The 23,592-nt window shown below is 38.4% G+C and overlaps 1 protein-coding gene across 7 annotated transcripts in view; it reads right to left on the bottom strand.

Moving 5' to 3' along the window:
- The window catches only part of LOC122562539 (leucine-rich repeat and immunoglobulin-like domain-containing nogo receptor-interacting protein 2), a 740,273-nt gene that overhangs the window by 6,532 nt on the left and 710,149 nt on the right, over positions 1-23,592 (bottom strand). For 6 of the 7 annotated variants that reach the window (XM_087996373.1, XM_043715469.2, XM_043715460.2 and 3 more), the window contains one exon: positions 10,154-12,511. The exons of the other annotated variant lie outside the window; for it this stretch is intronic. In XM_087996373.1, coding sequence (XP_087852499.1) covers positions 10,658-12,511 — 1,854 coding nt within the window. In that variant the 3' untranslated portion in view covers positions 10,154-10,657. Of the gene's footprint in view, positions 1-10,153; positions 12,512-23,592 lie in introns of those variants that run through there. 7 annotated transcript variants of the gene reach the window in all.

Here is a 23,592-nt window from a genome sequence, read left to right on the forward strand (position 1 = left end):
AAGGAGCAGCACTCTGAAAGCTACTGCTTTCAAATAAACCTGTTGGACTATAACCTGGTGTTGTGTGATTTTTAACTAAGTCTCTGGAGTGATCCATGAACTTTCATTTTCTTTATACTTCCATGTTGTGGTGCTGGTATGATCAGTATTTGTTGCTCATTCCTTGAAATTGAAGGCCATTTCATGCAGAATTTTAAAAATCTATCACATTGTTGGGCATTTAGAATTGCATGCAGACCCAACTAGGTGAGGATAGCATATTTCCTTCCATAAAAGCATGAAAGTTTTGTTTTTCATGGGAATTGACACACCTTTATTTAATCTACTTTTATATTTCAGATTTATTAATTGAATTTAAATTTCGCCAATTGCCATGATGGGATTGGAATCTGTATTCCCAGAGCATTAAGTGTCTGAACTGCTTTCCCGTTACACCAGTCTTTCTACCTTCTGACTCAAAGAACAACGTCACACTGAACATGCTAGTGTGTGTGTTCATTCTTTATTCTTTAAATTTCAGCTTGAGGCTGAGTATTTTTTCTTCTATGATTCCATTTGATCTCCCACAATCAGGCACTATATAAAATATCAGAATTTACCTTGTAGGTAGCAATTGATGAGCCATTCACTAATGAAGTTTGATTTATTTTAATCAATATGTTTGGACACAACTCTGGGTAGGTGGGAATTGAACCCCAACTTTCAGGGCCTAAGATTGGGGCAATGCAGTTGACTCACAACACCCCTAATCTACACTGCTGTCAGCTGCCTCATAGCAGATCCTCAAAAATGGCTTCGGGCCCATTATATGCACTTGCAAAGCTCCCAATGCCCATCTCTCGTTTGGGTACTGGACTTTCTTTGCCTCTCTCTATTCACTTCCAGCCATAAATGAGCGTGCTTCTCGACACTATTTTTGACGTCATGTAATGGGTGTTACCAAGGCAAAATTCTACTTCATATTCTTTGCTCCCATTGAACATTCTCAACATTGTTTGTCCACAGCACTCAGCTTTTGCCCCCTACAAATTATCATCACAATGTGAGCACTAGCATCAGCAATGAAACACCTGTATCGTGCCCAAATGTGATTTTAATGGTATTCCTCCAATCAGGCAGAGGTGAAAATTAGTTCCCTCTCTTTCAATTTAATGTCGGTGCTCAGATTAAGAATAGATTAACTAACCTAGACAAAAACTTGTTTGGAGTAGTACAGTAGTACATTTTAGTACAGAAGCATCCTGCCAATCAAAAGGTGACATAACTCTCTGCCTACCCTTAAAACACCTATACCAAACATAGATGTTCTAGTCATGAAGGCATGGCTATGATGTGGTATGAATGTCTGATGTATATCCATGGGCAGTGAATTACAATCCACAAAATTGAGTGACACCAGTAGTTGCCCCATCATGTCTGCCATCTATCACAGTAGCTGGAGCATTATCTTTCATCATTCAATCCTCTCCCCAAGACACTTCTTCTCACAACCCACTTCTTCTCTCAACCCACATATTAGCCAAGCAATCTCCTGAGAAAGCTGGAAATTCCAACATCAATAAGAGATCCAACCATTATTCAGATAGAAGTAGCCTGAGTTGTCTTCCCCTTAGGAGCCCTCAACTATGAGCTTGAGGGCAGCAAAGAGCTTTATCCTATCTATTGAATTGGATTCAACACAGAGGCTCTTAAATCAGAAAACAAGTTAGAAGCTTTATGATAAAATACTATCACTTTATTTCATCATGCAGTGAACATAATGATTCCAAAATGTTAAAAGCCCAAACACATCTGAGATTAATTTAACTTTTGATGTTTACAATTTCAACATTGATTTAATCTGGCCTGGCATCTCACTAAAAGTGATGTATGCTTCAATGAGAATGAAATTCCTCCAAATTTAATTAGGTTACAAAAATAATCAACTGTATAATAGCTTCAGTACAATTGACAGCCGGAAAAATAAGGTGAATTGTTTCTGCTGTAGTCTATGTTCATAGCTTCACTTAATTTTGTAGCAACTGTCAAACCCACATAATCCATAGTTTTTTTTCTTTAAACAGTTGATGTTCATCTGCTTGCGATATATGGAGTTCATTGATAAATCATCAGTTAGAGGATTTCCTCTTCATGGAAACACACAGGTCATTATTAAAGTAACCCTTTTACATGGATTTGTTTACTTTCATGGGATTTTCTTTGAATTAGCGAGAGAAGTGAAATAATAGATCAATTATGTGAAGGAGTTTTTGCATAATTACAAAATTATATTTGGCTAGGGACATACTCAGATCTTCACTGCAAAATTTCAGATCATCTGCATCATTTTAAAACTTTCAGTGAAAGCAACTCATTTCCACCTGTCCATTATTCTTGTACAATATTCCTTAACACAAAGTCCTTTGGTGGTCAAACCTTTGGTAACCTGACCTAATACCTTTTTTATTGTGAGAGTCAACATTTTGTTAAGATGATCGTGCCACTTAATGTTGGGACATATTTGACTTGGAAAATGTTATATGATTTCAAGTAGTAGTTCTTGTAATGTCGTATGTAAGGAGTGACTTTGCAGTGTTGTGTTGCTAGCGTCTATTGTTTTCATCAAGGAACAGATATGTCATCCATGGTCCGTGGTGCTTAATTTGGCATGATGGATGTGCATCTCTTATCAAGATTTGTGTCATATGTGACAATATAATTTGTGCGGATCAGTCTTTCTTTTCAAAGATCAGCGTAAACCTACAATGACCAATTAACAAAAAGGTCACTGTATAAGAAAAACCCCATTAGCTGTGTTCTTGCACATGGTAGTGAGGACTTTTTTCTGCTGGCTATCTAATGATTGTACACTTCTCTGGTTCCCTCTTGCAGTGGGCCAAAGTTTCACTGTTTTGTCTAATTTCTCCAATACTTACATGTGGCCTGCTGACCTGGCATGGCACTCCACCATTTTACATCTCACCTTCAAGCATAGCTAAATATAACATCAGCTCAGCCTGGACTTCCTATTCATTTTGCGGACCAAGGCAATTCAAGATTCTAAGGAAATTTGAAAAGGTAAGTGGACTTTAAAATGAAGGAACACAGTTTCGAAATAAAGCATCTCTCATTTAAGAAAGAGATAAGCTGGAATTTCTTCACTCAGATCTCAGATGGCCATTGGTGGTATTCCCCAACAACAGAGGAGTCTGAGTCATTGAATGTATTCAAGGCTGAGTCAGACAGTCTTCTGGTTGACAGGGGGCAGCAGAAAAGTCAAGACCACATGAGATCAGTATAATCTATTTGGCTAGTTGAGCAGGTTCAGGGCTTGAATGGCCTACTCCTGCTTACTTCTCATCTTCTTAATTACAGTAATGGGTGAAAGGAGTGTGAGAATGGTAATACTTTCAAACTCAAATCTGACTTCAATGTTACACTTCTGTTTTCATTTGTTGTGTTGACGTCAAATGATCCTTGAGAACTTTGTTACTGGTTTGAGCTCCTAATGTCCCTAAGCAATAATCCAATTCGGTTTCCTTTTTGATTGTATGCTGCACTTAACCAGAACAGGAGGAGTTGACAACATTTATATAGGTTCAAAGTACAATAGATGAGCAATGTATTCCTCTCAGAACATTGAGATCTAAATTATGTTCCATATCTAGACTTTCTAGTTGATATTCAGACTTTAATTAATCCATAAAGGAATACTAGAATATTTTTTAAAATGTGTTTTATATTTTGTTTTCAAGTTTGCTTAATTTCTTGTCAGATTATTTTATAATATGAGGGACCATGAGAAAGCATTTTTCAAATTTGGCATAAATTTCAATCATAATTAAATTTTCTTCCAACTGATAGAACCACATAAAGAAACAAGACATTATCCACATATCTTATTGTACAAGAATAATGGCAATGTTTCAATGGTTTTACAAGCAATTTGTTTTGTTTGCATTTTAACTAAGTTTAAAAATCTTGACTGGATATGGTACTTTATTTGTGGTGATCTCCAAAGAAAAGGGATGCCACAAAAACAGATCCCTAACAGAAACAAAATTATTTCAATTTGCTCATGGAATAAAAATCTCAGGTTTTCCAGTAAGGGCCCAACTTAGATAAGAAATCAATTTGCAATTTTATCAGAGGAAATGAATGGCTCAATATGAAATAACCCAGTATAAATATTTGCAATTAGAATTTGCATTTATGGAGCACCTTTTTTACATAAAACATCCCAAAGGATGTCACAAACATATTGGCGAAAACAATTCCACTCTAAGACACATAAGAGGTATTAGGAAATGTTATCTAGTACTAGTTAATGAGGTAGGTTTCAAATGAATTACTAAAGGAAGAGAATGTGATGGAGAGATTGATGGAGAAATTGCAGAGTTCAGGACCTAGACAGCTGAAGGCACTGTAGCCAATAGTGGGGAAGAGTAAATTGCAAATGCAAAAGTTGTTATTGTACTATTGGAGGACAAGTCCTTGCTTTGTTTTTACTTCATTCTTAAGATAAAAATAAATGCCGTGGCAGATCTTTATTATTCATTCATCAGCTGTAGGTGTCGATGGTGTGACCAGCATTTTTCACCATTCTCAATTGCCCTTGAAAGGTTGGATGGCGAGCTGCCTTGTTGAACTGCTGCAGTGCATGTGGTGTGGATGCATCCACAGCACTGTTAGGAAAAGATTTCCAAGATTTTGACCCAGCAATAATGAAGGACAACAATATATTCCCAAGTTGCAAACTAAGTGTGCATTGGAGGGGAATTTGCAGGGGGTGGTGCTTCTATGTATCTGCTGTCCCTTGTTCCTCTAAGCAAGAGAGGTCAGAGGTTTGGAAAGTGCTTTTAGAGGAGGCTTGACAAATAGTTGCAGTGCACATTGTGCGCACCACTACCAGTGTAAAGAAATTAATATTTAAGGTGGTAGATGGGTTGCCAATCAAATGAGCTGCATTGGCTTCTCATCTGATTACACAAAAAGCGATTTGTTCATTATGATTAGGAATGTAAAAGTGGAGCATGAGGCAAACTGAAGAATGTTAAGCAAGTCTTTAGACTGAATGGCATTGAATTCCCATTATCTTCATTGTGATAAATTCTTTTACATGTTACCCATTAATCAAAAAAAATTTAAAAAGGAGTATTGCAGCTTGAGTCAGCTGTGGCTAATAGCTAATACACTCTGACTTGAAAGGTATTGGGTTCAAATTGCACTCCAGAGATTTTAGAACACATAATTCAGGTAATATCAGTGCTACATGAGGATGCTAACCTTTCACCTCATTTTTCCTCTCATGCAGACATGTAACATCCTATTAAGCCCTGTTTAAAAGAGTAGAGGGGTATCTCCCAAGGAGAATGGACATTTAGCCATTATTACTTTACTATGTGTACATTTGTTCTCATGGTTGCAACAGTTGGAAGAAAAAATAGTTAATTAACTATAATGTGTGATAGGGTGTTCAAATCTTGTGAAAGATGCCCTAAAAATGCAAATTATTATTTTTTTCATTATGCATTGCCACATAAATTATTTCATATTAAATCTCAAATGGACCCAAGTTCATAATGCAAACAATCATAATGTAAATTTTGGAATGCAGTATGGAGTAGCTGGATTAGTCTTTACAAAGATTAAATTCAACTTAGAATAATGCAAAACCAATCAAAATATCAACAACTGACTAAATTCTGGAATGTCCCATTGGAGTCGCAGATTCTCGCGTTATACAATATTGAAGCTTGCAATAATGTTACAGCAACAAAAAATATGATTTCACCTCACATCTTATAAAGAATGAAACAAAATGTCAGAAATCTTCGTAATATAAGTTTGTAACATAAAAGCACAGCCAGTGAACTACATTCATGTTTTGGCACAGTTACTTGCAGTCCCCTCCAGTTGAGATAATCTGTTTGATGGTAATCTTTAATGGATGTTACTCATCATTAATTGCCCTAGAGAATACTCTGTGACATGTCTTGTCAGTGTAAAGATGGTTCAACGTTTGCCTGAAAAGTAATCTGTGTGCACTTTTGGAGTAATTTTTTTTTCAAAATGAAGACTCAATGGAGTCTAATTTCAAGAATGAGTTAATTGGATTTATATAGTATCAATGATGTGGTTGGAAATGCATAACCAGCTTCTGATGTGCAAGTATCCATGGTCACTGGTCACATAACAGTGCTCTACAACTAGCAATGAAAACAAATGGATAATTAATCTGCTTTTATTGATCTGTGTTAAGTCAAGGGGACCAGCTGTGGACGAGAAGTACTGTTGGCCATTGGAAAAACTTCTTGTTCTTCAAAAAGTGCCAGAGGAATTTTCAGTTTCCATCAGAACCTTTGGCATAGAGGGATACCCACCAACAGTACAATATTCTCACAGATCTACACTGGGGCAGAAGTCAAACGTTCATCTCCTTGAATGGGGTCTGAGTAGGCTGACATGGGGAGTTACATGTTTCATCAGTGTAATGAAGGGAATGTTAATACTTCCATTGCAACAAATCATTATGATGGGCCTTGGTTACATCAGCATAGTTGAGCATGGAAGGATAGGATTGGCTGAGACCATATGGAGAGACATGGTTGTGTCTAAGAGGGTCGAGTGGAGGATGCGAAGAAGTATATAACTTAAATGTAGATGGAAGTCAATGTCTGGAAGAATTCTTAGCGTTAGATCTTAAATATAACTGAAGTTTAGCAGTAAGGATGTTGCGTGAGGGACAACACAGTGTCTCAGTAGTTAGGACTGTTGCCTCACAGCACCAGGATACCCAGGTTCAATTCCAGTCTTAGGTGACTGTCTGTGTAGATTTTGCATGTTCTTCCTGTATCTGTGCAGGTTTCCACAAGGTGCTCTGGTTTCCTCCCACAGTGCAGGTGGATTGGCCGTGCTAAATTGTCTGTAGTGTCCAGGGTTGCACAGGCTAGGTGGATAAGCTCTGGTAAATATGAGATGGGGTGCAGGAGTGCTCAGCTCTTTGGAGGGTTGGTGTGGACTTTATGGGCCACAAGTCCTCTCTCTGTACTGTAGGGACTCTGATTCTCAAGATTCCTGGTAATTCATCTCTGTGTCCCTGATAATGGACATCTTAAATATACCCAAGCAAAATTTCTGGGGTCATCAATCTTCCACAGTTTTATTATGATGCTTTCGAGCCATAATATTTCAATAATGTTTTTGGCTCATTTATATCATTTCTGTATTGTTTAGGTTATAACTTGAGATTATAGTTTCATGGAGATAGTTAATAAACAACTTGTTTATTTCTTCTATATTGCATCTGTCCTCTGCCATGATGACATTTGGTCTCGGATCATCTACAAATTGAAAATGCTAGCAATGTATGGGCAGTTGGTGATTTGGTCTCAATGATTTGGGAGCAATTATGGACACAGCATTCCAAATCTGAACTGCATTTTGAAAGCCTTTTTTTTTGAAACAGTAATTGAAAGATACATGAAATGATGTTTAATTTTGCCCATTGTTTAATGCAAATATAGAGATTTAGAAAGTCAGCAACATGAGAAAATGGGCTTACCAGTGATTATACATTTCTTCGCAGCAAGTGGTGCACAATTTGAACAGGTGTGAAACTGTAGTGTTGAACTGATATCTTCTTTTGCAAGACTTCCAATTTATATTACGCAAAATCACATCAAATGTGATTATCTATGGATTACCTAAGGCTCGTTTCCATTTGTGATGAACCTGTCTCTACCTAAATTGAACAGCTTATGAACGTTGTTTTTGGAATTCTCTTATTCCCTGTGATTTAAACTTCTTGTTTTAAGGAATTTAGGGAATGAAGTTATTCAATGTGTGTAAGGTTGCCCAGGTAAGTGGGGTGAGGCCACAATCAGGTCAACTATCATCTTATCAAACATCAAAGCAGGTTCTTGAAGCTAAATGGCCCATTCCTTCACCTAATTCTTGTGTTCTCATAGAATCATAGAACCCCTACAGTGTGAAAGCATGCTATTCAGCCCACTGAGATCACAAGACCCACCCCAAAGCCTATCCCTGTATTTCCTACATTATTCAGAGCCAATCAACATAATTTACACATCCCTGGACACTGTGGGCAATTTAGAGTCAAGATTTGAGTGGTGCTGGAAATGCACAGGTCACGCAGCATCTGAGGAGCAGGGAAATCAACATTTCAGACAGGAGCCCTTCATCAGGGCCCTTGATTTTCCTGCTCCTCACCTGCTGTGCATTTCCAGCAACACTCTCGTCTTGACTCTAATCTGCAGTCCTCACTTTCGCCTATTATGGGCAATTTAGCATGGCCAATGCAATTAACTCGTACCTCTTTGAACTTCGGGAGGAAACTAGAGCACTTGGTGGAAGCCCACACAGACACCGGGAGAATGTGCAAACTCCACATAGAGGAGGGAATCAAACCTGTGTCCCAGATGCTGTGAGATACCAGTGCTCACCACTGAGCCACTACCGTGCTGCCCCTGTAGTTAGCTATTTTGCTGCTGCAGTTGTATCTGATGGCCAACAGGGTGTTTTTTTCTCAGCAGAAATGTGTGCAAGCACATAGTATTCAATGCAACACAAATAAAGTTGTCTTTTATGGCTTATGCTCTTATCTAATTAAAATGTTAAACATGATTTTTAAAAATGGATTCAATGAAGTAAATCAAGATAAGCTATTTGCTCTGACTGGAGAAACTGGAGTAGGAGAACATGATTTTAATATTATAAGTCATTCAGGAGCGAAACGTAGAAATACTTTTTCCGACAAAGTAGTACAAATTTAGAACTCCAAGGGAGGAATGCTGAGTCAATTCAAATCATTAAGACCGAGGTGGGTAGATCTTTTATTGTGGTAAAGTATCAAGGAATGTAGAACAAAGGTTAGAATGGATTAAAGTATAGATCAGCCAAGATCGCTATGGTCCTTTGCTGACATTGGATAATTAATTTATTATTTGCCATTCAAAATTTATACTTCATTACCTAATTTATCAATAATTACATTAATCTTTTTTCTGTTGTTTTCATTGTTTATATTCAGCAATTGTTCCTTAATTCCTTATTTTTAGCAACCTTCACTGAAAATTTACTGCTTTTTCTTTTAGGTTGAATTACCTTTTCTAGAATTAAGTTACAATTTTTTTTCTGCTTCCAGTACCATCCTCAACATGTTTCCAGACAGTTAAATGCAACTCAACATAATCTAGTTCCATATTTCTGCATTGCAAGGAGGTAGAATTCAGAATAGTTAACCAATCCTTTAGCATTATCTGTCTTATATTAAACCTTGTGAGGTGAAGCCAAAAGAACATTTCCAGTCACAATCATGATTTGTCTGATTGGAGAGTGGAGGAAATATAAAATGTGTGGTTTCCATGGGGATATTGGCTTTGGGCTGAGATGTATTTGGAAAAGTGGAAAGTGCACACTTTCCGACTCCGAAATCTAAAATAGCTGATGGCCAACATTTACCAAGTTCCAATTATCGTTTTCTACCCAGTAGCCCATCATCTTTACAAAATGCTAAAGGACATAGATTCAATGGGCACTAATAAGCTTTTTGTAACTTTTCCAGTAGACCAATCTTTGTGCTGAAGTCTGGACACCAAGTTTTGGCAGACTACTATTGATCATGGATGTGGGAAAATTTAAAGTCAGGGAAGAAATTACTTCTCTAGAAATGGGGCTCTGATAGGATGGAGATAGCAGAGCTATGGAATTATCAACAACATTAACCACTTTAGAATTATGTAGATTTTGGAATTTTTCTCATTTCAGATACTTACATAATCTTGATACCACATGATTTGTATCCCTCATCAATGCAAAAAATAAACCAATGTATGTATAAAATTCCAATTGTTTTAAAATTTTTTCACCAATTTTTGAAGTTTATTTTGCATTTAGATCTGATGGAGAAGTTAAGTTTTCACATTGAAATATTGTCATTGTACGATAGCCTTATGAACTTGTAGGTATACAAAGTATATAGTTTGGGGCTGTGTTTCAGCACTGCTTATTCTGCCCAAGTCCAATGCTGGCATGTCATGTACACCAAGAAACACTCCATTCATATTGCTTAAAAAAATGACTTCCATTAAAAAGTACAGCCCTACCCCCTTCCCTCCCTCCCTCCCTCCCTCACTTTATCTTTTATCATCTCCAGCCACGCACTCCAATCAATCCCCTCAGTGTTTTGCAATACAATCCACACTGATTTGGGGGTTCATCAACATTAATTTGTCCATGTGGAAATCCACTGATGCTTTACTGAAGATCTCCACCTTCCATTTCTTCTGGATTAGTACAGTTTTATACAAAATGTCAAATGATTTCCTCATTCACTTGAACAAGCAGTTTCCCAGTAAGATTAGTTATTACAGATGTGCAACATGGGCTGTCACTTAAACCAGGTTAGTGAAAGAATTCCAGTATTCACTGGTACTTCCTTCATTTCAATTCAAGGCACGGGCACCAGAAAAGCAACCCCAAATCCCCAGTTGCCGTGACGAACCATTTGTTGTTGTACCATCAGAGGATACCAGCTCCCTGGTTGTGAGACATTCCAGGAAGCATTCTCTAAGGGAACATTTGGCCCCATAATGAGCGGACAGCATAAAGGTTTCTTGCATTTATTTTTTAAAAGTGCAGCCTTTTGCTGTTGATTCTATATCATCTTCATGTTGAACCTCCTTGTGCCTCCTTGCTCAGTATCAGCTGTGGCTCCGTTAGTCTTACGAGGAATGTATTCGATATCGATGTTGTTCTTGTGCTTGCCTTTCCCCCGACTCCACACAAAGAGAAGCAGGAAACAGAACAACACCACGCCAAGGAACGTGAAGCAACCCATGGCCGTGGACACCAATATAGTCTTGAGGTCCAGTGAAACTGTCATGAACACATGTGTCCCATTGGATTGGGTGTCATTTACCTCAGTCATGTACAGAGAGCTCCTGTTCCCATGCAGATTCTCAGAATGTCCCTTCACAACTAAGGTTGCTGAGAAGCTGTCATTCCCAGCAGCATTACTTGCAATACACATGTAGACTCCGCTATCTTGAACCTGGGTGAACTTGAGTTCCAGTGTGCCGTCTCCTAGCACTGTTGCCCTCCCATTGGACTTGAGGGTGATTAGCCTTCTGTGAGGAGACTGCCAGGAGATAACTGGGAGAGGGTCCCCATCAGCACGGCAAATCAATTGGGCCACTTGACCTTCATTGATCACTATATGCTGTGGACCTTTGTCACGTATTTGGGGCTTTTGGCAAGTGAAGTAGCTGGGCAGGTAAAGATCATTGAAATCTTTAAATCGCATTCCTTTGATGTTTTCTGGTGAGGCACAAATTGGCTGCTCTTCTGAAAACCTCAGCATCTTTTTCCTTTGTAGGATCCACAGAAGCCGGCAATCACATGCCAGTGGGTTATGGTCTATACAGAGCACTTGGACGCTTTTCACAGATTGGAAAACGCTTTCCTCCAGAGTGTCCAACAGGTTATGAGACACATTTAAAACCCGCAAGATATGCAGCCCCTTAAAGGAACGAGGCTCAATGGTGAGTAACTGTGCGCTAACCAGGTGCAGTTCTTGAAGACGTATTAAGTCCTGCAACATGCCCGATTCAATAATGCTGATTGGGTTGTAGGACAGATTCAGGTATGCAAGGTATATTAGATGCTTGAATGCCCCATAGGGTATTGCAGATAGGTTTGTATTTGTGATGGACAGATAGGTGAGATTGAGACCATGAAGACTGTTGGCAGGCAATACATCGAGCAGAGGCCAGTGATCAATCTCCAAGTATCTCAATCGATACAGCTTTTTAAAAGAATACGCATGGATGGCATTGATGTGGAGGTGGCACAGCCGGAGATGGATGAGATTGTGAAGATGAGACAGTGCTTCTGTTGGCACTGCTGTAAGGTTACATTTCTCGAGGGTTAGCTGTTCAAGTGCAACCAGTCCACTGAAGGCTCGGTGTGAAATGTAAACCAAATCATTATCCCCCACTTCAAGAGACTTTAAGTTGTGTAAGTCCTGAAAGGTGTAGTCCAGCAAAATGACTATTTTGTTCTCGCTGATGTCCAGCATTGTCAAGTTAGACAGTCCAGCAAAAACACCAAGGGGGATGAGTTTTAGGCGGTTACTTCTGAGGCGTAGGGAGCGCAAGTTAAAAAGATTACTAAAAGATCCAGGTTCCAAGATTGTTATTATATTTTCACTAAGATCTATTACTTCCAGTAAGGTATATGATGAGAACTCATCCGGATTGATGTTTTTCAGCTTATTCTTGCTCAGGTCTAATATTTTGGTCTCAATAGGAATACCCTCAGGGATTACAGTCAAGCGTTTGCGATGGCAGGTGACGGATTTGTTCTGTGCAGCACATTCACATCGGGCTGGACATCCCATTGTAGACCCAGTGAGAACAATGATGAGAGCCAGACCTAGAAAGGGCTGCCAACACGATATCACTGTGTGAAGCATGACTTTGCTGATGCAGTCGACCATTCTGTCAATGGCCTAGGCCAGAGGAGAGAAAAGAATAAAAAAACTTTAGTTATTGAAACAAGACGTTGCCTGTTAGCACTATTAAATGATTCTGATGCAGCTTATGAACAATACGAATTAACATCTGCCATCAATAATTTGTCAGTTCAGCGATAGTAATCTGTACCATAAGCCAGATGAGTCTTTTACTTTTATGAGGTTGACTCATATAACTACTTGTAGAATAGCAGGATCTACCAATGTTACAATTAAGCTTTCCTGTGATTTGGAATGGATGTTTCTTGCATTCTTTTCTTTTTAATCTCTTTGAATCAATGCAAGAGACTTAATTCAATAGACTAAGACATTCCATAGTTATAAGGATGCACAAAACAAAATAAAATGTGCTCAGAAACATTTTGGTCCATGGGTAAAATTTATTTTTGTATGTGAAACTACAAAATCAAAACACTGCTCCACATTGGTGGGCAGTCTTATTTCACATTAACAGAGCAACCTTTCACCATTGTGATCCATGTCTAAAGTGGAACTGCCTCACTTTAAAGTTTCAGTGTTTTGCTACCTGACTACCTGTAAATTGAGCTTCTTTCTTTGCATCAAAAAGTGTCTCTGTATCTAATCTCTTTCTTCATAGTCAGAAATTGCGATGGTTAAGCAAGGATTACCAGTTGCTCAAAACAGCTAATGAATAAGAATGAGGAAAATCAACTTCTGATTGTCTTGTTTGTCATCTGGCTCCTGACCCACAAGGCCTGGAATCTAACTGCATCAGACCTTCAGACTAATTATACATTTACATTCCTCCCCTACCCCCTTAATTCTGCAGTGCTTTACAGTTTTATTTTCCAAGACAAATGAACCCCATTGAAAAATATGGAATAGAATGATTCAATGCAATTATTTTCTCATCTAGTATTAAGTAAAAGCTGCCTTCAAAGAAGCTGATAAAATGCACACGCAGAAGACACAAGGATCCAGTGCAGACTACACAGTGGCTTTCTTGCTGCAGATCTGATGCAATCAACAAGTGAATATAAACAAATGCTTCAATCAAACACTTTTTATGCTGCTAAATTAAGGCTTAGGAGGCTGAGGTGTAACTTGATAAAGGTTTATAAAGTCATGAGGGGCATGCATAAGGTGACAGGCGAGAGGTTTAAAAGGGTCCTAAGGCTCAACTTTCTCATGCAGAAGCTGGTACAAATATGGAATCAGCTATCAGAGAAAGTGTCAGAGGTAAGTAAAGTTGCAACATTTAAAAGCCATTTGGACAGGTACATGGAAAGGAAAGGTATAGAACGATATGGGCTACATGCAAACAAGTGGAACTAATTCAGTTTAGGAAACTTAATTGGCATGGATGAGTTGAGCCAAAGGGTCTGTTTCCAAGCTCGGTGACTCTGAAAATGCGAAGAAATACATAAAAGGCCAAAATTATCATCTGCTTGTGAATAATGTAAAGTAATATTGATTTTGGTTTGTTCTTATATGTCACAATTTATATGCATTTCCAGCATCGCTTACTGATGACACAGTACAGTTTCCATTGTAGACATGTGTCACCTATGATTATAAATCAATGCATGGAATAACTGGGTTAGCTTTTTGCAGAAATAGGTTAAAAACAATGACCTTACCACTTTGAGTTAGTCATATCAAACCTGAATTTCCCACAAGTTTCCCGTAACATGCTAATTTCTTACTTTTGTGAAGTCAACTCGCATATTAGAGGTATCATTGAGATTAAATAATCAGAGAAATTCATTGTACAAATTAGTTCACATGGAAGCAAATTAAATGGAGCAGAACATGTTTGCTACAGATCTTGGCTTAAAAGACCATTTATCATCAGCTGCAGCACTGAAGTAGCTTGGGACTATTAAGTTTCTAACAAATTGAAGCAAATTGAGGCCTGGGCAAGAGATTGTAAGCAGTTGAGAGAATTCAATAAATTGGAGAGGATGTTAACATAATTATTTTAAAAATACTAAAAGCAATGTCCATTGTATTGTTATTTTTATGTACTTCATAGTAAAGCAAAAATAAATCTTTTGACTTTTTTAAAATTTGGCTGTGCTAATGTCCATTCAAACCTACTGGTCTTGTTGAAATGACAGACAATACAGCCATGGGCTCTTGGAAGTACTGCACCAGCATGAGTGAATGTATTCCATAATAAATCAACATTGCCTCACTTACTTGTGCTTGTGTAAGACTGACAAGGCATACTTATTGTCCATTCCTACTTGCCTATAAGGCATTTGGAACCATCTGCATAGCATAGCAATAGAATCAAAGTAGGAAAGACTAGGTGTCAAGTTTTCCCCTCAAGCAGTTCGGTAAGTCAATTGATTCAATCCAGCAGGTTTTCTTTAGTTTCTTTTATATTTTTCTATTGCTTGTCCCCAAATATTTTGAATTGAATTCAATTTCATTTCTTGCTACAGTCTGACCTGAACTTGCAACCTTTGTGCAACTAATCTAGTACTTGATACTGGAACATTTATTGGATTAACAATTACTTCTTCATTGTTAAGCTAAACAAAAAACTGTCAAGCTGTGAACTTCTATTTAGAATTGATTAATATTACTACTGAATGTGTATGCACATACAAAAGGCGCAACATGTATGCATTAAGAATTAAGCATGTTTGCTTCAAAATAAAAAAATACAGTTTTTCAAGTCATCCTGATATTGATTTTTCTCACATTTTGTTACCTGTCTTGTGTGCGCCAAGGCAAATCATTTTCCTGCTGTTCTGGTCCCTTGGTGACCTGAAACGTTCTACCTATATAGACATTTCAGTCCAGAAATAGGCCATGTAGCCTGATTGGTTTGTGCCTAGATTTATGATCTCTCACTCAACATTTCATCTACCCTTATCAAAGCAGTCTTCAGTTCTTTTCTCCCATGTGCATACTATAACAGCATCTTCTTAAATATATTTTTACCATATTTCTCAATTATTCTTTGTCATAGCAAGTTCCAAATCTAACATTCTCTAGGTAAATAAGTTATTTCTGAACTCTTCAAGTGATTGTTTTTGTAAATATCGAAAATTTATGATTCTTTAGTTATGGATTCCTTATGAATAGAACCATTTCCTTTAAGTCTATCATTTGAAACCTCTTTATTTCTAATATCAATTTTTCTAAACAGAGCCCCAAAATTTTCAGTTTTATTTGGTCATTATAAGCTCTGTTGCAGTATCACCTTTGGAAATATTTTTGTCACCTGTTTCAGAGCCCCCAAATGCAATTTTATAATGTGGCACTAGAAACATGCATAATACTGTAGGTTTAGTCTAACAAAGATGCTACATAAGTCTAACTTCTTTCCTTTTCAATTCTTGGGTATAAGTGCCTGTGCTCTATCTATGTTGTATTGCCTTGCTTACCTGTATTGCTACTTTTAATAAAAACAAAACACTCTGGATGCTGGAGTTCCAAAATAAAAACAGAAAGTGTGGAAAATCTTAGTAGATTGTGCACCAATTGCAGAGACAGAAAGATATTGTTTTGAGTCTAATATGACTACTCTTCCAGTCCTAATCAAAAAATAGGAGTGCAGTGGCATGCTAATTGTGATTTCTACTCCTCAGAATATCCAGCCTAGAATAATTGGACTGGACTTTCATTCTCAAGGCAGGGAGCACAAGTCATGAGTTATCCTGAATGGAAAGATGCTTGCTCCAGGTGCATGTGTATGGAATAAAGTCAGGCAGAATCCTCTGGATGAATATCAGGCTATAAGATCTGCTGACTAAGGTAAACAATTTCAAGGCCCATCTTGGTTCATTGTGACTTTCCCAGTTTTTACTTCAATTTTAGACCCTCAAATTCTCATAGGTCAAAGTTCATCACACATTGAAAATACCATCCTCTTCCCCACGCCCACTATGCCAACCTAGGCTTGACACATACCCCAATCACCCTTTATACCCTCCACGCTAGATTATTACCAACCCATGCCCTTCACCCACAAGGTTCATAAAAATCCACACACTAATTTATTGATAACCTATGCAAACCTATTTATCCTGCCCAAGCCCATTCATCCCTCTGTTCAAACTGACTCATATCCATCATGATCACACCTCAGGAGAAAATATTAAGATTAAATTAAACAGGGGTCAAATATGTATTATAGCATTTGCTGTGATAGGAAAAAAATAATGAAAAGCCTGAAATCTCATGAAGTTCTTAATCCCTGTCAAAAGAAACAGACTTTTAGTCATAACCCAATACTGAAGACAACTATTAGTAAAGTAATTCTTTGAATTGGCAATAAAACTGTGAAGCTAGGACTCCCTACTGAGGCAATAATGTTGTAGAAATCAGCCAAGCATTAATAAAGACATTGTGTTAGCCCTGGGGTGGGAGAGGGAAGGGGGGGGGGGGGGAGGAGTTGGAATAGATCAGAATTTTTCTAACCAGGTTGTCACACATAACTCTTTTTAAACAATAATTGAAAAGCCTACAAATTTAAATGACAGTTTGAGATTTTGTTTACTTTTCACTGATAAAGGTTAGACTGTTTCTAAATTAGTTCTAAATTGCCAATGCCCTCCGTTTTTCAAGAGCTTTTCAATCATTATAAATGCTTGCAACTCCCACATTGCAGGTTAGAGTCCTTACCACACCAAATGCAATCTGTTTAAACTCAGCACTGACTTTCGATAGCACTGCTAATGTTTGATCTCTTACTTGTATCATTCCCCTTAATTAAGAGTATTTTTTTTAGTTCACTTGTAGGATCCAGACATTGCTGGGTGGACCAGCATTTCATTGCCTGTCCTTGTTGCCTTTAAGATAATGATGGATCAGCTACCTTCTAGAACTGCTGCAGTCCACTTGGTGTGGGTGGATGCACAACATGATTTGCCTGCTTCCTTCCCTCTCCTGGCAAAAACAGAATTAATTATTGGGCATTTTGAACAGGACATCAAGATTGAAGTCTCACTTAGCATCTTCACGGTTTCTCACAATCTCCTTGATTCTCCAAAAGTCCTGTTTAATATTTCAGGACAATGACTCTCATTGGAACTTCACCACAATTCTGTTGCATGGTCATCATCAACCCCATCACAAATGCTGCCTGGCCTTTTGAATGTTTCCAGTATTTTTCACCAATCTTAGTTTTCCAACAGCTGTGGTATTTTGATTTTGAAAATGTAAGAATGGTTGGGTGAAGAATAATTGCTAGATTGCCCTACCTAGATTCAACACAGTTCATTCATTCTGTCATCTGCTATAGGAGGAGGAGAAGGAAATTCAAAATAATTTTGCTGTACCCTATTACCACCATACAGTGGGCAATGGATGAGGGAGAGGTGGAAAGAGGATTAGTTTGATGAGAGATTATAATTCCTTGGTTTCCTCAACTATGTTATTGAGCAGGGCAGACCCCTCAAAACATTTTAAGAAGGTAGCCCAGACCATAATTTTTTTAGTTGTTTTAGGAAGATGTAATGTGAATATTCCCGGAGTGATGCAGCTGGTCAAACTGCTCATTTTTAAACAAACAGAATTTAGTTACAGACTACTGATTGTTCTCTCTTGTTTGTGTTTCAGAGTATAGAATAACTGAACCTATCTGAAAACCCAACTGACTCTATCGCAACTTAATGATACTGTTCCAATTTCCTGCAACATCCTCATAAACACATTCCTTGGCAAAAGAGATCAATTCAAACACAGGTTCTTACAGGAGAGATGTTAGATGATGGCAAAGGGAATCAACCAAAGATCATTGGCTGAAGCATGGAACTTTTTTTCACTGCAGCAATTTTCTTTTGCCCCCACGGTTTCTAACTGCTAAAACTAAACCAAACTGGAAAGAACCCTGAACTGGGAGAACCGGCCACTCTCCTTTCATTGTACAAGTGTTTAAATAAAACCTAAGAGTCCTTTTCCCTGTCTGTTGCCTTAAGCAGTATCTGTGAGCCATAATAAAGTGGCCTTATCCCAGACAAATCAGAACCTCTGCCTCTTACAACCCCTTTTTTAGATTAGATTAGATTACATTACAGTGTGGAAACAGGCCCTTCGGCCCAACCAGTCCACACCGACCCGCCGAAGCGCAACCCACCCATACCCCTACATTTACTCCTATACCTAACACTACGGCCAATTTAGTATGACCAATTCACCTGACCTGCACATCTTTGGACTGTGGGAGGAAACCGGAGTACCCGGATGAAACCCACGCAGACACGGGGAGAACGTGCAAACTCCACACAGTCTGTCGCCTGAGGCGGGAATTGAACCCGGGTCTCTGGCGCTGTGAGGCAACAGTACTAACCACTGTGCCACCGTGCCGCCCACAGAAAAAAATCAAGGGCAACATAACCTTGTTAAAGAAACAGCATTATCACAGATATAATATTGTGTAAGCTGCTCTTATAGAATTTAGTCACTAGCTTCAGTTAGAACTATGTCTTTGCTTCATCAATACAAATTTTGTAAGCATGTGTGAGCTGTCTCCAATGATTGAGGGACAAGCCACAGATTCACTCAAACATATACACAACTGACAATCCTTAAACATAAACTGTAGTCACTACTTACATATCCCTGAGTACATATAGAGCAGTGCAGATGGAGTTAGAACACATGACACTACACTGCACTCTCAAAAACACCACCAGACTGCATTAAGCTAGATTAGAAGACTCACATAAGCACACAGACATAAGCAAATGTAACTACAAGTCAGAGCCAGGTATACCAATGGATACCAAAGTAAATTTAGCATTAATGTATAATAAATAGAGTTACTTTGAAGCCTAAGCCTGAAGACAGTTCTTGAGGTTTCTCCTCATCCAGTCTATCCCAAATGCAAACTCATAGGGCTGAATCTTACTTTTTTTTTTGACTAAGTTGAAGTCACACTGAGTTTGGCAGAGTGATTTTCACTCTGAGTTCGAGCGAGTTTTCTCACTAAATTTTACCAAGCTTGCCATACTAATCACTGTTCCCGCTCCTATGGAAAGCATCATAGCTGATTTCCATCTTATCATACACTTTTCCCTAAGCAACTTGACATTCACTGGATATGACAGAAGTGACTGGCATCCCTGGTACTGGCAACATCTTTAAAAGGAACCCTGAAAAACACCCATTTTGGACCCAAAATGTTTCGCTGTTTCTCTCTCCACAGATGCTGTCAGGCCTGCTGAAATTCTCCAGTACTTCCTCTTTATGTTTTGGATATCCAGCAACTACAGTATTGGACTCTTTTCTAATTTTCTCCTACTGGAACTTCCCAGGGGAAATAGGATTCTAGTGTGCAAACGCAATCATCTTTGTTCAATATTCATTTCCTTCCATTTTTTGCAGCCTAGAAAATCAAATAGCTTAACTTATAACAGCAGCTTTCCAGAAGGCTGTGAATTGAAATCTTCTTCTGTTAGAAGATAAAGCTTTGAAAAATAAATTCAAATCATTCTATTGAGGTATTGGTCAAGAAAGGATTGCCTTATATGTCCGTATATAGCATAGATATTTGCACATAAAGTACATAAAACATTTAGTAGTATGTATTAATTATTTATCAAAACAGCATTGCAGATACCAGGGAGATAAAGAAGAAATATTGCAGATGCTACATATCTGTAATAAAAACAGAAAAATGCTCATCGATTGGCACTTTAAAAATTCTAGAGACTTTATGAGCTCATAGTCTCTGGTGAAATCCATCCTGTAGCTGCTGACAAGTATGTAGGATGCCTCCTTCATTGTCCTATCAACAAAGTTCTTAAGCAGCATTACAGAGAGGCATAACAGTATTGCGTTGCCTGAAGATGCCTGTGTGGAATGCTCTGTCCCAGAGGGCAGTGGAGGCCCAGTCTCTGGATTCATTTAAGAAAGAGTTGGATAGAGCTCTCAAGGATTGTGGAATCAAGGATTATAGAGATAAGGCAGGAACAGGATACTGATTAAGGATGCTCAGCCATGATCATATTGAATGGTAGAGCAGGCTCGAAGGGCAGAATGGCCTACTCCTGCACCTATTGTCTATTGAGAAATACTCATTTAGTCAGCGATGCCTTACTTCTGATATTTGGTGAATATGAAGTGCTTATAACAATTATACAGAATAATGTGGTGATAGATTGACTCATGGAATCATACCAAAGGGTATGTTATTTTAAAATGAAGTCTGCTTCGTAAATCTACCAGTCACTGCACTACACACAAAGCATGAAAGGTGCTGAGCAATCTATTTGCATTCTAAGCATTCTATTTCACTTAAATACCAAATTTAGGGAAGCTCAATTAACTGAAGTTGAGCATTCCTGAGCCACAGAAATACTTGGAGCATATCATTAAAACAGAATAAAAATTGAATTTGTGTAGAAACAATGACCTCTTCCATTTTTAGAGACAGTATAGTGACTGCAGGGTGATACACAACAGAAAGGAGATTTGTAGCTTCAATGCTGACTTAACTGAAATCTGACTCTCAACCATGTAGTCTTCACCTCAAAAACTAATAAGGAAGGCTAGACAATAGTGAAGTTCTGAGAGCTCATTAAACACAAGTTTTCAGCTTGTGATGATGCTACTCCTTTAACAAGGTGATGTTGTCCTTGGTATTTTTTTCAGGAGGTTATAAAGACACGTCTGGTGTTGATCTACTTGAAGAAACCTTTAAGCTTTAAAAAAACTTGTACAATGAAAGGGGAGTGGCCAGTTCTCCTGGCTCAGTTTTTCTCTGGTTTGGGTTTTCTTTGGATTGAGCAAGCAATCAGTTGTGAAGTTGCTGGTCCCAAAGAATTAGGTATATGCTGATCCTCCCTCTCTCTGTCATCTCTCTCCTGTAAGACCCTGTGTTTGATTGTTCCTTTTTTTTTTGCCAAGGGGTGTTTATGAGGATTGTTGCAAGTATTTGGAACAACATTATTAAATTTGGATAACTTGTTGGATTTTCGGATAGATTAAGTTATTCTCTTTTGTTTGTGTTTCATTCGGTAATCTTGCAAATAAATTCTGTTTTGTTTAAAACAGTGAGTGGGCCAGCTGCATCACTCCTGGAATATCTACTGAACACCTGCTTAAAACAACCAGCAAAAGTAGGGTCCGAGCTCCTTTCTTGAAATGTCTTGAGGGGGTCTGGCCTGGTTCGTAACAGACTGGGGATTCTTTCCAAGATTTATTCTATAGTTCCAAATTGGGTTAGGACACAAAGGCTGCAAGTGGCAGGTGTTAGTGTCTTTTTCTCTGGGTGTTGATTTCAGTTGGTTAAACAGTGGTTGGGATAGCAATGGCTCTTTCAGTCTCTGGTGCAAGGAGTCAAGGACGTCACAGAGCAGCTGTAGGACATTGTTATGGGCAAGGGAGAACAGTCTGGGATTGTAGTCCATGTTCATATCAATGATAGAATCATACAGTACAGAAACTGACCCTTCGGTCCAACTCATCCATGCTGACCAAGTTTTCCAAACTAAACTCATTCCATTTGCCTGTGTTTAGCCAATATCTCTCTGAACCTTTCCTATTCATGTACCTGTCCAAATGAATTTAAATGTTGTAATTGTACATGCCTTTACTACACCCTCTGCCACTTCATTCCACACACGAGCCATCCTCTGTGTGAAAAGTTGCCTGCCCCTCATGATCCTTTTAAATCTTTCTCCTCTCACCTTAAACCTATGCCCTCTAGTTTTGGACTCCCCAGCCCTCGGGAAAAGAACTTGACTACTCACCTTATCTGTGGCCCTAATGATTTTATAAACCTCTATAAGTGCACCCCTCAATCTCTTACACCCCAGTGAAAAAGATCCCAGCTTATCCAGCCTCTCCTTATAAATCAAACACTCAAATCCTAGTAACATCTTTGTAAATCTTTTTGTACCCTCTCCAATTTAATTACATCCTTCCTACAGTAGAGTGATCATAATTGTACCTGGACTCCAAAAGTGGTCTCAGCAACATTCTGTACAATCTCAACATGATGTCCCAACTCTTATACTCAGTGGCTTAAGCAAGGAAGGACAGCATGCCAAATGCCTTCATTAACACTTCCTCTACCTGTGATGCAACTTGAAATGAACTACATACCTGAACCCTTATATTTGTGTTCTGTAACATTCCCCATGAATTATGTAAGTCCTGCCCTTGATTGTCTTACCAAAATGGAACAGCTTGCATTTATCTTAATTAAACGCATTTGCCACTCCTTGACCTAATGGCCCAAATAATCAAGACTCCATTGAATTCTGAGATAAACTTCTTCACTGTCTACTATATCACCAATTTTGGTGTCATCTGCAAACTTACTAATCATGCTTCCTACATTCTCATCCAAATTGTTTAAATAGATGACAAACAATGGTGGACCCAGCTCCGATCCCTATGGAACTCTATTGTTCACACATCTCTGAAAAACAACCCTCCATTATCACCCTCTATCTCCCACTGTTCAAGCCAATTTTGTATCCATTTGGTAATTTGTCATTGAATCCCATTGATCTAACTTTACTAACCATACAGAACCTTGTCAAAAGCCTTACTAAAGTTCATGTAGGCAACATCTACCACTCTACCCTCGTCTATCTTCTGTGACAAAAACCAAAAGGCACACTTCATTTTAATGAAGTTAAAATGAAACACTTGATCATAAAATCAGAAGTATATATTTCACTGTGATCAAGATCAGAAGAAGCATAAACCTTCCTGAAGTTGGATGAATTAAGAATGAGACTGAAAAGCACGACCTCTAAAGCTGTAATCTCAGGACTAGTCCTAGTCTGACATGCTAGTGAGCATATAAACAGGAGAACTGAGCAACTCAACCGGCATAGGAGGCAAGTCATCAGATTTCTGAGGCATTGAGACCAGTTCTGAGGCAGGTGGCAGCTGTAGAAGATGGACAGGATGCATCTTGGCAGAACCAGGGCTAAGATTCTCACAGGGAGGCTCACTAACATTGTTGGCAGAAGTTTTCAATTAGATTGATAGAGTGATGGGAAAATAAGAAAGAGCAAAACTGACAGAGGGAAACAAAACTGCTAAAAAGTAGAAAAGTGTCAAGTGACAAAGCAAAAACAAGCATCAATAAGGATCAGATTAATTTTAAAAATGCTAAA

Source organism: Chiloscyllium plagiosum, unplaced genomic scaffold (genome assembly GCF_037043375.1).
Source record: "Chiloscyllium plagiosum isolate Xiang-an unplaced genomic scaffold, Cpla_swu_hap1 HiC_scaffold_2, whole genome shotgun sequence".
NCBI lineage: Eukaryota > Metazoa > Chordata > Chondrichthyes > Orectolobiformes > Hemiscylliidae > Chiloscyllium > Chiloscyllium plagiosum.